Below are 12,417 nucleotides of genomic sequence, written 5' to 3'. Positions count from 1 at the left end.
CTGTCCTGGCTGTTTACTATTTCCAAAACTACAAAACATACGTAACAGTCTGATATTTTAGAAATAGAATATATTTAAATTGCTACCATATTAGCACACAAGTATCAGGAATACTGTGTACAATATATGCCAGCCTTTTCTTTTCACTACTTTTAATAAGTATGTTACAGCAGCATTCTGAGGAATAGGAAAAAAAATTCTTTAGCCATGAGTCATGGGCAGTATTTTTACCAGTTCATCTGGGATCGTGAGTGGACAGTGTCATATTTTTGAATATAAAATGAAAAATACCTTTGAAACATAAAGGATATAAGTACAAACAACTTCTCTAAACTGTTGGGGATTAACTTTCTGTGCATCTAAAAATGGCAGAAGCTTGCAAAGATCACGTAAGTCATTCTCTAATTTTGATGTGCCAGAAAGTAATTGCAAAAGAACATTAAGACTGCCATGAATGCCTATTGTGTTCTGTGACCACCTCCCCACATTTCTGTCTATTTAATGGGTTAATTGTTCTGACAGTGGATCTTTTGTTTGTTTTGAAGAAGTGAATGGGTCCATGTGTGCATTCCATTTGGTTGAGCTTGGCATTCAAAGTGTTTCTATCCCTACTTCCCTCTCATCCAATTGTGACATTTGGGAATGAGGAACAAAATGAAATATTTTGAGAATCCTTCTTTAACCATTTTTCTCCTTGGCTGGGCTTTTAGTTACAGTATTATGAGGTTTGGGAAGGTTTTTTTTTTTTTTTTTTAGTTTAAAAGTTACACAGTGTACTCTGCCCCACCACTTATATATCTGGAAGGAGTCTGAAAATGCAAAGGTAATACCTATGTTGGATATCATGTGCAATCTTTATTTAATCTATAAAAAACAATCATGGTATGTTTATTCAGAAGTAATTGCAGACTGAAGAACAGAACTTGTATATGTATCTGCAACAATTCTCAGCCAACATATCTGAAAGAGAATTTTGAGTTGAAATTCAAGCCTTATACCATGTAGAGCAGGGGTGTCAAACTCGCAACATCACGTGACGTGTCATGACGTATCGTGACTTTTTTTCCATTGCCAACAATGAGATTTCGCCATGATGCATCCGGCCTGCGGGCCCACAGTTTGACACCTCTGATGTAGAGTAAATAGTAAAATCTTATTTCTGCAGTAGTCATTATTGAAAAAAACAAAACAGTGCACTTACAACTCATTACAAATGTAAACCTTCTATATCTTCAGTTTTGCTACAGATATATTATAAGCTGGGTGAGTGACTTTGGGCCAGTCACTCTCTCTCAACCCAATCCACCTCACACAATTATTGTTGTGGGGAAATAGGATGAGGAAGGAGTATTAAGTATGTCTACTGCCTTCAGCTATTTATAAAAATAATAAAGGTTGGATAAAAATAAATAAATAAATAATAAAGCCTAAAGTCAAGTCATTTCCTGACTATATATTGGACCAGTCCATAGTAATTCTCTGGTCCTCACAATTTGTAAGCCAGTAAAAAAATGGCAAAAACTTTTACAGCCTAATAAGACCTTTGTTAAGATAAAGAGAAATAATTGTGTTTATGTTATATATAAAACAAAGCCAAAAGTTGCTCCTGCCATATTCCTTGGTATATCTTTAACTGCTCTCTAAAATAAATGCTTTAGATGCACATGGGGTGAGAAATACATATTCAAAATTTTATTTAATTGATGGTGGTATTTCATTTATTTCTCTCCACTCCCCATCCACTTTTGGAATCAGGGCACTTCTCGGCATTATCCCGTGTCGAATGGTTATGAACTATTTGAGGTGTCTGAGGAGAAAGATGAAGAGGTTGCTGCATTCTGCCATATGCTTGATGTGTGAGTACCAGCCTATGATAGAAAATAATGCCACATAGTGCCTTTCCTTAGCTTTTCTCTGCCTAACATTTCTTCTGCAATCAAATTATGCTTGTGTGTGATTTTCTCTATCTGTCCATATAACCTAACCATGTAGACCAATTTATTGCTTAATTCTTGATGCTTAGGGGATTTTGGTTTAAAGATTATGTTGCTTTGTATTTAAGCAACTGCTTCACTGAGCAGTGTCTTAACCTGCAAGTGATTGGATGAACCTAGGGAAGATTCTGATTCCTGCCATAATTCTCAGTCATGTAGAAGTGATAGAGGAGAGAAGGCATTTGTCCATATTCTTTAAATCAAGGAACTGAGGAATGTCACAAGTAAAATTCAGTGTGTTACCATAATAGTTCAATCTGGTGGAGCTTCATTCTGTAGTTTTAGTCTAAGGGAGACACTGTTTTCAGAAGGAAGTCAAGCTATTATCTTTGATAGACACTTGCTCTACCTGCATGAAAATCTTTCTCTTTTGCTATCCTTTTGCAAATTGTAACCATTTTTCTCTCCATGGTGTTTGTCATTCTTTTTCAGCATGTTTAAAACTAACACCTTATCTAAATTAGCACCAACAGAGTCTACATTAGCACTAACCAATGGCAGTGCTCTCTGGGGATCCTCAATTGAGTATTTGTGGAAATAAGAATATTGTCCCAATATTTTGAGTCACATACTTTCAGTGTTTAAGGACTAACCCATTTCCAGGCCATACACACATTTATGTGATTCCATGGTGCATTGGAAATGTATGGTGCATTTAGATGGGAATCTCAGATTGGGTGTTAACACAAATATATAGTATCTTAGAAAAGATGAAATGAACAAATGTGAAAACCCAATTTAGCAAAGTCTTAATATCATGGCTTGAATTAAAAATGTGGAACAAATGAGAAAATTAAATGCAGATATTTTAAAATTATGAAAAAACATAAAAGCCTATCAGCATGGCACATAGTTATATTCATTATAGTAGTATATATGCTAATTGTACCCATTTCGTCTTGTCCACAGATTGAGATCTGGCTTTGGTACCAAGGATTACTCCCTCACAGGTTATGTCTGGAGCACTGTCAATCTAAGCCCTGAACATCTTGGCCATGGGGTTAGCTTGAAGGTGACCGTAGTTTATGATAGCCTACAAGAACCTCTCACATTCACTTGTGATTGTAAGTTTTTGGCTTGTAGTAGGAATTTTCTTCAGTCTGTGCCAGTAGTGAACATGAATTTATGTATCATGAATCATAGCCTTTACCATGCTTCCACAGATTTGTATTTATTCATATTATTCTTTTGTTTAATGAAGCCAGGACTTGTACAATTACTTTAGATTGATCTGGTTAAGCTAAAAAAACCCAGTTTTTTTGTTAATTACAAAGTATCTGCACATTAAAGTATACTTTATTTACTGATACTATTATAGTATTTAATTTGAAATTGCTGAGGGTAGATTTTTACAACAAATATTATTTTTCTTTTCAATAACCCAAAGTCTAATGTTTTTATAAGTTATTATTTGGCTTTCCTAATTCATTCATTTGGAGGTTTTGGCCTGATAGCATTAGTGTGCTGTATGGAGAGACATTTACTCTGATTCTTGCACCCTGGATAGTACACTATATATTTTATTTGGAGGATATGTAGTTGGATGAATCTCTGACTTAGTCCTGCACTAATACTTTTTCCTTTTTAACTCAATAAACTAATTAGCCGTTCTCTAAATATGAAGAGCCATGTTTTCCAATAAAACCAGTTCTACTTGAAATGTGATTCTTTGTTCTTCTTTGGTGATCCCTATATTTCAGACTTTTCTAGGGCAATAATTTTCATCTTTTTAAGGCAAGATTACTAACTGAATTACATCTGATGAAATGGGATCCATTTCCATTTCATAATGTAAATGTGTTTTATTTTCTTTCTGAATTTCTTAGGATATTTTTATCCTGCAGACATGTTAGTTTATGATTCATACCTTATCTTCTGGGAGCACTGTTTTGTTTTGTTTTGTTTTGTTTTGTTTTTGTTTGTTTGTTTGTTTGTTTTTTGCCAGAGGGAAATTGTTGTTAGGACCATGCCAAAATTTCCAGCTTTCAATTAAGTGTCAAACTAGCATAGAATACTTATATTTATAAATTGGACAGATTTGACTATTTGGTGTCTCTTGCCTCATCAAACTACCCCTCTTCCTCTTTTCCTTTATTTTTTTTTTTCAGGAAAAAATGTAATTTAACTGCTGAAATCTGTTTTTTAAGTCTGTGACCTTTTGTAAGATCCTAATTTATACTTTAAAGATTTATGCCAGGCTCTCCCAAGATGACACTATTTAGATATAATGAATTATAACCATTCATCACATATCTCCTATTGTTCATACCATGCACACCTACAATTATAACTTCTGTAATTAGCATACAGCACAACAGCCACAAATAATGGGAATTAAAGTCTGAAATCTCTGAAACATACTAGAATAACTGTCTCTACAGAAAACTACATACAAATTATTTTTTTATTATTCTACTTTTTAGAATTTATACTTTTTTATTGTCTTGGATACTCTGATCGTTTGACTACAATCATGATTCCACTAAAAAGAATATAAAATAAATGTAGGTAGTATCTTTAGTTGGATACTATATCAGTTTCAAGGAATGGATGCTTTGTTGCTTTGGTAAACAGTAACATCTACCTGATCTTGGTTGATCTAAACAAGCCAGGTTAGTCCTGGTTAGTATTTGGATTGAGAGCCACTTGGAAATTCCAGGCTGTTGGTTAGAACTATTTCCATAATATTGCCAAGAAAGCATAGATAGGTAACCATGGCTGACTCAAGGACAGATTTATTTGATCTTTTTTATATGGTTTATTGATGTCAGTTTGCATTCCCATGATGGAAATGGCATGAATTCTTCACAGAAGAAATGAAACAAGTGGAATAATTATGTCTAAAAGGGGATGATAGATATGAGGAATTCCATGGAATTTTTGCCTTGGAAATCATTATGCTGACTGCTCTTTCCTTTCCTCCCTCTTACCTATCCTTGCAGGTTCCTCCACAGTGGACTTACTCATATACCAGACCTTGTGTTATACTCACGATGAATTATGTGACATTGATGTAGATGATTTTGTTCTCAAAATATGTGGTGTAGAGGAATTCCTCCAAAAGTGAGTGGTACTATAAAAACTTAGGTTCTAATCAGTGGAATTTGGTTTTGAATAGACATATGAAATATTGTCATTGGCCTGATTGTTTTTGTTTCTGTTTTGTCTTCATTGTCATTTTTATGCTTTAACCAGTGAACAGTGAAGAATTAACATGACAAGGATTGCTGCTTTAACTGTCTTTGTAACTGTCATTTCCATACTAATTGTTTATAGTGTCTTTTAACATCATCTGATTATAACTATGCCAAAGTAACAGTAATGAAGACAGTTTTTATATTGTTATGCAGCTGGTCCTTGATTAACAGCCACGGAATCTTGGTGTTTGAGCAAAGCAGTCATTAAGCAAGATTTCATTGACTGCTTCACTTGAGGACTGGCATTCCCTGTTACAGTTGTTAAGCAATCTTGCAGATCGTTAAGTGGACAGAATCCCAGATGAGAAGTGTGGAGTATCTCAGGATGGGGAGATATTACTTAAGTCACTTAGCATAAACCCACAAAATCATGTGTTAGACTTCTGAAGACTAAAAGTTCACCACATATTATAGAAAAGCTATGATTTGAATTTGTTAAATAAATACATCAGTGTTTCCATGACATTAATCCAAATTACACAGCTTCCATGCTGAATACTCCTAGAATACTCTGGAATTATTTTAGCATCGGTAGAGTTGTGTTGAGGATATTTAAGTTTGCATTTTCTAAAATGATTTGGTTTACAAGAGATATTGGTTGGCTTTGGAAAATACAATTAATGCTCAGTTTAGGAAATGCAGGCTTAGTAGGAGAGCTATTTCAAGAGATGCTATGACAGCACTGATGCTTAAACACATTAATGTATGAGTCAAATAAGTTGCTTGAAAAAAAATCCACCTTCAGTTTATACTTTAAAATTTGAGCAACTGTAATATGTGGGATGTCTATGGAGATTCTTATCCAGGTCACAGTTGTTCCAAAGGTGCTTTTGCTAAAAGGCAACTGGACTTTTTTGTAATATGTGGGAAATCTATAAATTCCTTTTTTTGCAATCAAATAATTATAGCTAAAAACTGGGGCTATTCTGTTTTTTTACATGTCCATTGAAAAAGATAGTCAAGGGATAGTTAATGATGCTGCTGTGCAAGCTGAGAACTACTCAATTTTTATTTTTTTTGGGTTTCTTAGTTTTGTTTCTAGCCAGTTTTGATTGATAAATTGGGTCAATCAAAAGGAGACATGAATATCTCTTTTTACATTTTGTTTTTGAACAACAAAAATCACTTCTTTTTCATTTCATTGGAATGATGTCATTTTTTTAAAGTAGATGGAATAATGAAAATGCCATATGTTTCCAAGGGAAAATCAATAAACATCCTGATTGGTGAACTGTCAGTCAACTAATTAGGAGTTAGTATTCAGTAGACCATTTAGACCGATCTTCAGTCTTTCTCGACCTTGGTATGCTGTATTTCTAACCAGACAAATTACTCATTTATACACTAAGACGTTCAGAGTAGCCTTGTAGTTTTAAACTTAAGAGCTTGTGGTCCAGTTATAGCGGCTGCATATGCAACCTGGCAAGAGCAAACCGATTATTACTGAGACCAGTTTATTAAGGAATGGTCTCTAAAACCACAGTGGTCTTAGGAGAGAAGCATTCAATACGTCAGAGAGACGGAGAGCATATGCACTAAAAAGAAACAAACCTCCCAAATTCTGCAATTATGGGTAACAGTGACCGTTTTTTAAATGCATTCTTGTGGAAGTCTGCAACCATCAACATGACTCAAACTAAAGCCTGCCTTTCTCTTCATATGTGTGCCTAAATGGCTCAGCGATCTCAAGTCTATCACTGTGGGAATCACTTAATGCATTAATACATTTCAATACACATTTTGAGTATTGGAAATATCTCATGGGTACCATCAGTAGCAACCTAGAACTAAGGAGAAACTTCCTGACAGTGAGAACAATTAATCAGTGGAACAGCTTGCCTCCAGAAGCAGTAAATGCTCCAACACTGGAAGTTTTTAAGAAGAGACTGGACAGCCATTTGTTCGAAATGGTGTAGGGTTTCCTGCCCGAGCAGGGGGTTGGACTAGATGACCTCCAAGGTCCCTTCCAACTTTACTACTACTACTATTATTATTATTATTGTAGAGGAATAGAAGAGTGTCCTGGACTTTAAGCCAAAGGAATAATAGAAACTCTCCCTGTGATTTCTTACTGAGATTTTGAAATACTATTTTTAAATGGTAGAGATGTAATAAGCTATAAGCAAAAAAAATTCTTCCTTTTATGTAACACCACTTAATTAAAAACAGAAGCAAGAGATTTGCAGCAGCAGAAGAAAAAAAAATGACACTGCCAACCTAGAACCCACCGGCGCCTCTTGTTTTGTTTTGATTCTCCTTTCAGCAAAATCTGGCACTGTATTTATGGAAAGGAAAAGCCCTGTTTTATTATTGGATTCCATATCATAAAGGAGGGAAAGAAGCAAAGCTGCTTTCACCAACATATGCCTTCCAGATGTGTTGAAATTACGCTTCCCAGAATTCCCAGTCAGCATCTGCTTTATTGGCTGAGAATGGTAGGATTTGTGCTACCTTCATTTTAGGAAGGCAATAGTTGGGGAAAACGGCTGTAAAGTGTACTGCTGTATGCCCATCTTCTTGCTGTTGCAGAAGCCATTAGATGACAGTACATTAGGCTGGGACTAAAGAGATCAGCTTAAGTCCAAATCTCTGCTTTAAATGGTTCTTGGATCCTTCCCACATATAATGTCTGTCTGATCATAGCATTCTCCCTTACTATTCTTACTCTGATATTTTATTCTTTCCTTCCTTGCAAATTTGGAACTCTAATTCATTCTTCCTAGACTAGCCTTTTTTAGTTTGATGTTTTGTGCTATGGTGAACTACAAACCCCATCTTCCGGTCAGCCTGGCCAATAATCATGCCTGAGAGTAATGGAAAATGCACTTCAATGAAGCAGAGTACCAGATTAGGGAGAAGTGGTTTAAAATAACCTTTTTTAGTCCCAGCTAGAGGAAGCTGTTTATTTTACTCAGATATGCAAGTAATGATGAGATGCATCCATTACCAGTGGCAATTTGAACAGTGAATTTTGCTTCCTATTTTACAAATGGTAATATACAACCTGTTATTCACTTGCTAAATTGTGATTTTCGTATAAGACAGTTGATACTTTTTCCTCTGCTTAATGCAAGGGAAACTGCTGTCTATCATGCTTGTATACAAGGACAGCTTTGTTAGCCTGCAGGGAAGATATCCTTCTGTCTTTCTTTTCTGCCTAAACACCACCTCACACAATCCTTCCCATGTGTGGTGTCTTATGCCTCTGTCAAAAGAGAAAAAAGCAGCAGCTTTTGCATTTGAAAACTAAACCATGTTGGCTGTACACTGACATTTATTGTCCCTGTTTTGAAGGTCAAGCACATTAATCTGTGCTTTGTGGGTGTTCCTTGAATACTAATAAATGTACAAATGCTCAGTGTTTTTTAGGGAGACTAAACAGTCAGTCAAAGCTATGTATGCATAGCCTGTAAAAGCTACTCTTACACCGTTGTGTGTGCATACACACATTGAAATGTCTTGCCCCTTCTCTGCCCTGCCACACATCCGCCTCCTTGGCAAGACACTGAGTGCCGGATGAAGAGAGCAGAAGTTCCTTGTTGCCCCTCCATCCACATGGAAATAGTTTTGATGAGCTGGTATACAAATGCCCTGTTCTATTAACAGTGCCCCAAATGATCCTTAGAAAACATGTTTTTCCTAAGCTGTTCTCCTAGAATGTTTTGCTTAGCTTTAATTTTGTTCTCACTGCCTAATGTAACCTGGAGAAGGATTAGCAAAGCTGACAGTAGATAACAGCAGTGATTCACATGCCTTTCACCCTAAAGCTGTGTTAACCTGCTTAGATGAGAGTTGGGACTGTAGTGATAATCAGCCCTATGATGTGGGTCAACCCATTATTTATTTCTGTATTACAACATTTCTATCTTGTCACAGTCAAATGACTCTTAAGGATTAACACAGCATAGAAAAAGTGCTTAAAGGATCCACAGTAGGAATAATATCAGCATAAAATGAAAAGAACATAATGATAAAATAGCAGCTCAGTAATAACAGAGGTCAAAAATGCCATTGAAATGGTTCAGTGTACTTAGAATGCTCTCCAGAATGGTTCTTTTTTCAGCATCTTTCTCAATGCAGTCAGGAAGGCGGCAGCCTGATCTCCATCGGGAGGCTGTTCCATAGAACTGGTACTAAGAAGCTGAAAATCTTGGTCCAACTCCCTTTCCCTCCTAAAAGTAGGACATAAGAACAGTTTCTCCCCAGAGGACCTGATAGGCTGGATTGACTCTGGTTGGTCCAGGTGGTCATACCTAGTGCCCAAGCCATAAAGGGTTAAAACTGGCAGATTAAATTAAGCCTAGAAGCTAATTGGTCTCCAGTTCAGAGTCTGTAGCAAAGGGACTTCAACCAGATGTTTCCAGCTAGCATAAGGGCAATCTTATTGGATGGTAATTAAAGCATGAGTTTCTGTTAGAAGATGTTCTTGCTCCTTGTAATGGTGCAACTAATGTGCCAACTGAAAGTCACAGTTCCTACCTATAGCAATCAGAACCATGAATCTAGAAAGCTCCAAAAGTCATGAATTTGCTCTATCAGGGGCAATTTCTGCCTGCCCCTAGCTAACACTTGTATTGATGGAAGACCTCAGTAGACAAGTAATGCCTGTAGTGTGGGAACTCGGCTTCAGTCAGGTCTCTCGCATCCAGATCCTGGGAGTCTCCAATGTCCAATAACCTTTCCCCTAGAGCCCAAGGGGTAATATAAAGTCATTTATGATTAGCATACTAATGATAATGCATCCCATATTGCTGGAAAACTTCACCCATCAGATTCATGTAGCTGTTTAGTAGCGATTTAGTAAAATATTATGGTTCATTGTATGAAAACAAATAAGGCAGCAACAATAAGACACAAACAAATATTTCTCTTCTTGCTGTAGAGCAGGGTGAGTAAGTATTCTGGTGATAGAATATTTGCTCACCTCATGGAGAAATGCATGTTAAGCATTTTCTTTAACCAGAGCAATGTCATGTAGCCTCTCTGTCATTGTCACAGAAATGTATAGGAAAGAGTGAACGAAAGGAAATCTTCACTGTCATGTGACCCCTGAAACTATAGTTCCCACATCCTGGTAGATCCTGCTGCTGCAAATTCATTAGAAATTATCAGAGGCAGAATTTCCTGCTGATTTTTGGCAGGAAATAATATAAAACAATGGGAAAAAGTTATGCTAAATGTCAAGTAAATTTAATAGGACAAGAAAGGGAGGTGGTTTGGAATGTACAGATTCTTTCCAATAATGGGAAGGAAAGAAGGCCCCCTAACTTACACTCACTATAAATACCCTCTCAAATACTGATAATAAAAGAATAATTTTAAAAGACTGGCACTTGGCTGGTAAAAAGCAATCCATCTCAGCTCTAAATGATCCTTGCCCTTCTTGTATTTCAGCCTGTATAATAGGTTTTTTTTGTTCGCTTGTTACAATAATGTATGGTGTTGATGGCAACACTGAAACCAAAGGCAAATTATAGCACAAATATTTTGGAGTGAATTCAAATGATTTTATTCACCAGGTGTTAAGAATAGTCTTCCCAGCAATCCTGCAAGTGCTCTCCCAGGTCTTCCTCACCCAGTGGAGATTGGGTTGCCCTGAACTGGGCTGCCAGGCAACCCTCATAGGACACAATATTACTCACACCTGGCTATCTGCAGGGGAGCACCCTAAACAACTCTCAGTCTCCCCCCCCCAAAAAAAACCCAATAGCAACCCTCCTACCCACCCCCATCCCAACCTTGGAGGAGAGGCACCCACTACCCCCTGAGCCCAGCTAGATCTACATAATATACACCAGGTATATAGACGGATACAAGGCTTTGTCCATAAACTAATTTTCTGAATAGCTGACCTCTTCTTTCAGACAGCTGTCCCTGGGATAACTTTGCTGCAGTTTTGGCTTAAAGCTTAAGCAACAATTTTGTGGCTTCTTTTGCTTACTCAGCAATTACCAATAAATTGTTTTTATCCTCAAAGCAGAAATGCTGTTGCATATAGAGTATGTCAATGACGAACACAGACGAAAGGGAAGAATGCTTTGTGCATGTAAAAAATGTTACCCTCATTTTACAAAATCCATAACAGCAATATTGAAAGATAAAATGAGAGTGTTGTTCTGAAAATGTTTTAAACAAAGGACGTTGTATTCTGTTTTGTTTTTATAAAATGTCTTTTGGAAACATTTGAGGAGAACCCTGGGAAATTGACAACTTTCTTCACCAGCTTTTAAGCAAATATTTTGTTAGTGAGGAAAAGAAAAAAGGGATAGATATGGTAAGACATCGTAATGGGGACATCGTAACTCAGACATCATGCCTGTTTCCATAAATCTATGTAACTGTCATAATTCACAACCCTGTAATGCTGCTTAAATTACTTGTCATTCTTTTTTTCCACAAGAACTACCCAGTTAGCATTCTGCATAGCCCAACATGTAGGAGTGAAGTTTCCCTAAAATACAAGTCAAACTGCATATCTTGTTCTTCTTGGAAATACAAGGAAAGCTTCTTCCTGATCTTGATTCAGTTGAAAATCCAGATTTATCACAATATTTGAAGTTTCTCTTAGCTACTAAGTTCTCACCTGCAATACTTTTTTTATTTTATTCAAAAACAAAAAGTTAAAATACAAAACTCCAAAATATACATATATGTATATTGTGTATGTTTATATGTGTTAATTATTTTAATGTACTTTTTTCAGTGTCTTGCTTGTTTTTGTGTTTTGTTTGTTTGTTACCTGCAAGACTAAAAGTGTGGTGGTTTAAATGTACATATCTTGCATCTTTTACTTTTTTTGTTAAGATTGTGCCCCTATAGAGAAAGCTAATAATTCAGTTGGCCTCTGATGGATAATTTTTGTCTTATGCATTCCAATGTTAGTATTAAAAGCAATGGTATATGTAAAAATAGATGTTGTAATATATACAAATGCTTCCTATCAGATTCTAGACCTCATCATTTTCCCCATTATTATTAAAAAGCAAATTCATGAGACTAAACTAGATTTGAAATTGATTTGCTGCTAATTAAAGATTGTCCTTGACTTACAACCATAAATGAGCTTGGAATTTCAGTTATAAGTCATTGTGCTCCTACCTTGAGGCACCATGTGACCAGACACGATTTATGAACATTTTTGTAAGCAAGTCACCACAGTCATTAAGTGAATTACTGTGGTACCTCAGAACTCATAGTTGATTGGTTTTGGGAAGTGCAATGAATAC

At 36.1% G+C, this 12,417-nt stretch overlaps 1 protein-coding gene across 3 annotated transcripts in view; it reads left to right on the top strand.

Moving 5' to 3' along the window:
- PIK3C2B (phosphatidylinositol-4-phosphate 3-kinase catalytic subunit type 2 beta) overlaps positions 1-12,417 on the top strand; it is a 95,350-nt gene that overhangs the window by 26,914 nt on the left and 56,019 nt on the right. For 2 of the 3 annotated variants that reach the window (XM_039340898.1, XM_039340906.1), the window contains 3 exons: positions 1,756-1,856; positions 2,904-3,058; positions 4,937-5,057. In XM_039340898.1, coding sequence (XP_039196832.1) covers positions 1,756-1,856; positions 2,904-3,058; positions 4,937-5,057 — 377 coding nt within the window. Of the gene's footprint in view, positions 1-264; positions 390-1,755; positions 1,857-2,903; positions 3,059-4,936; positions 5,058-12,417 lie in introns of those variants that run through there. The other variant, XM_039340915.1, reaches the window with a different exon arrangement.

The sequence above is a fragment of the Crotalus tigris genome, unplaced genomic scaffold (genome assembly GCF_016545835.1).
Source record: "Crotalus tigris isolate CLP2741 ecotype Arizona unplaced genomic scaffold, ASM1654583v1 scf7180000017550.10884619, whole genome shotgun sequence".
Classification (NCBI taxonomy): domain Eukaryota; kingdom Metazoa; phylum Chordata; class Lepidosauria; order Squamata; family Viperidae; genus Crotalus; species Crotalus tigris.
The sequence above is the reverse complement of the archived record's forward strand: the minus strand, read 5'-3'. Positions and strand labels throughout refer to the sequence as shown.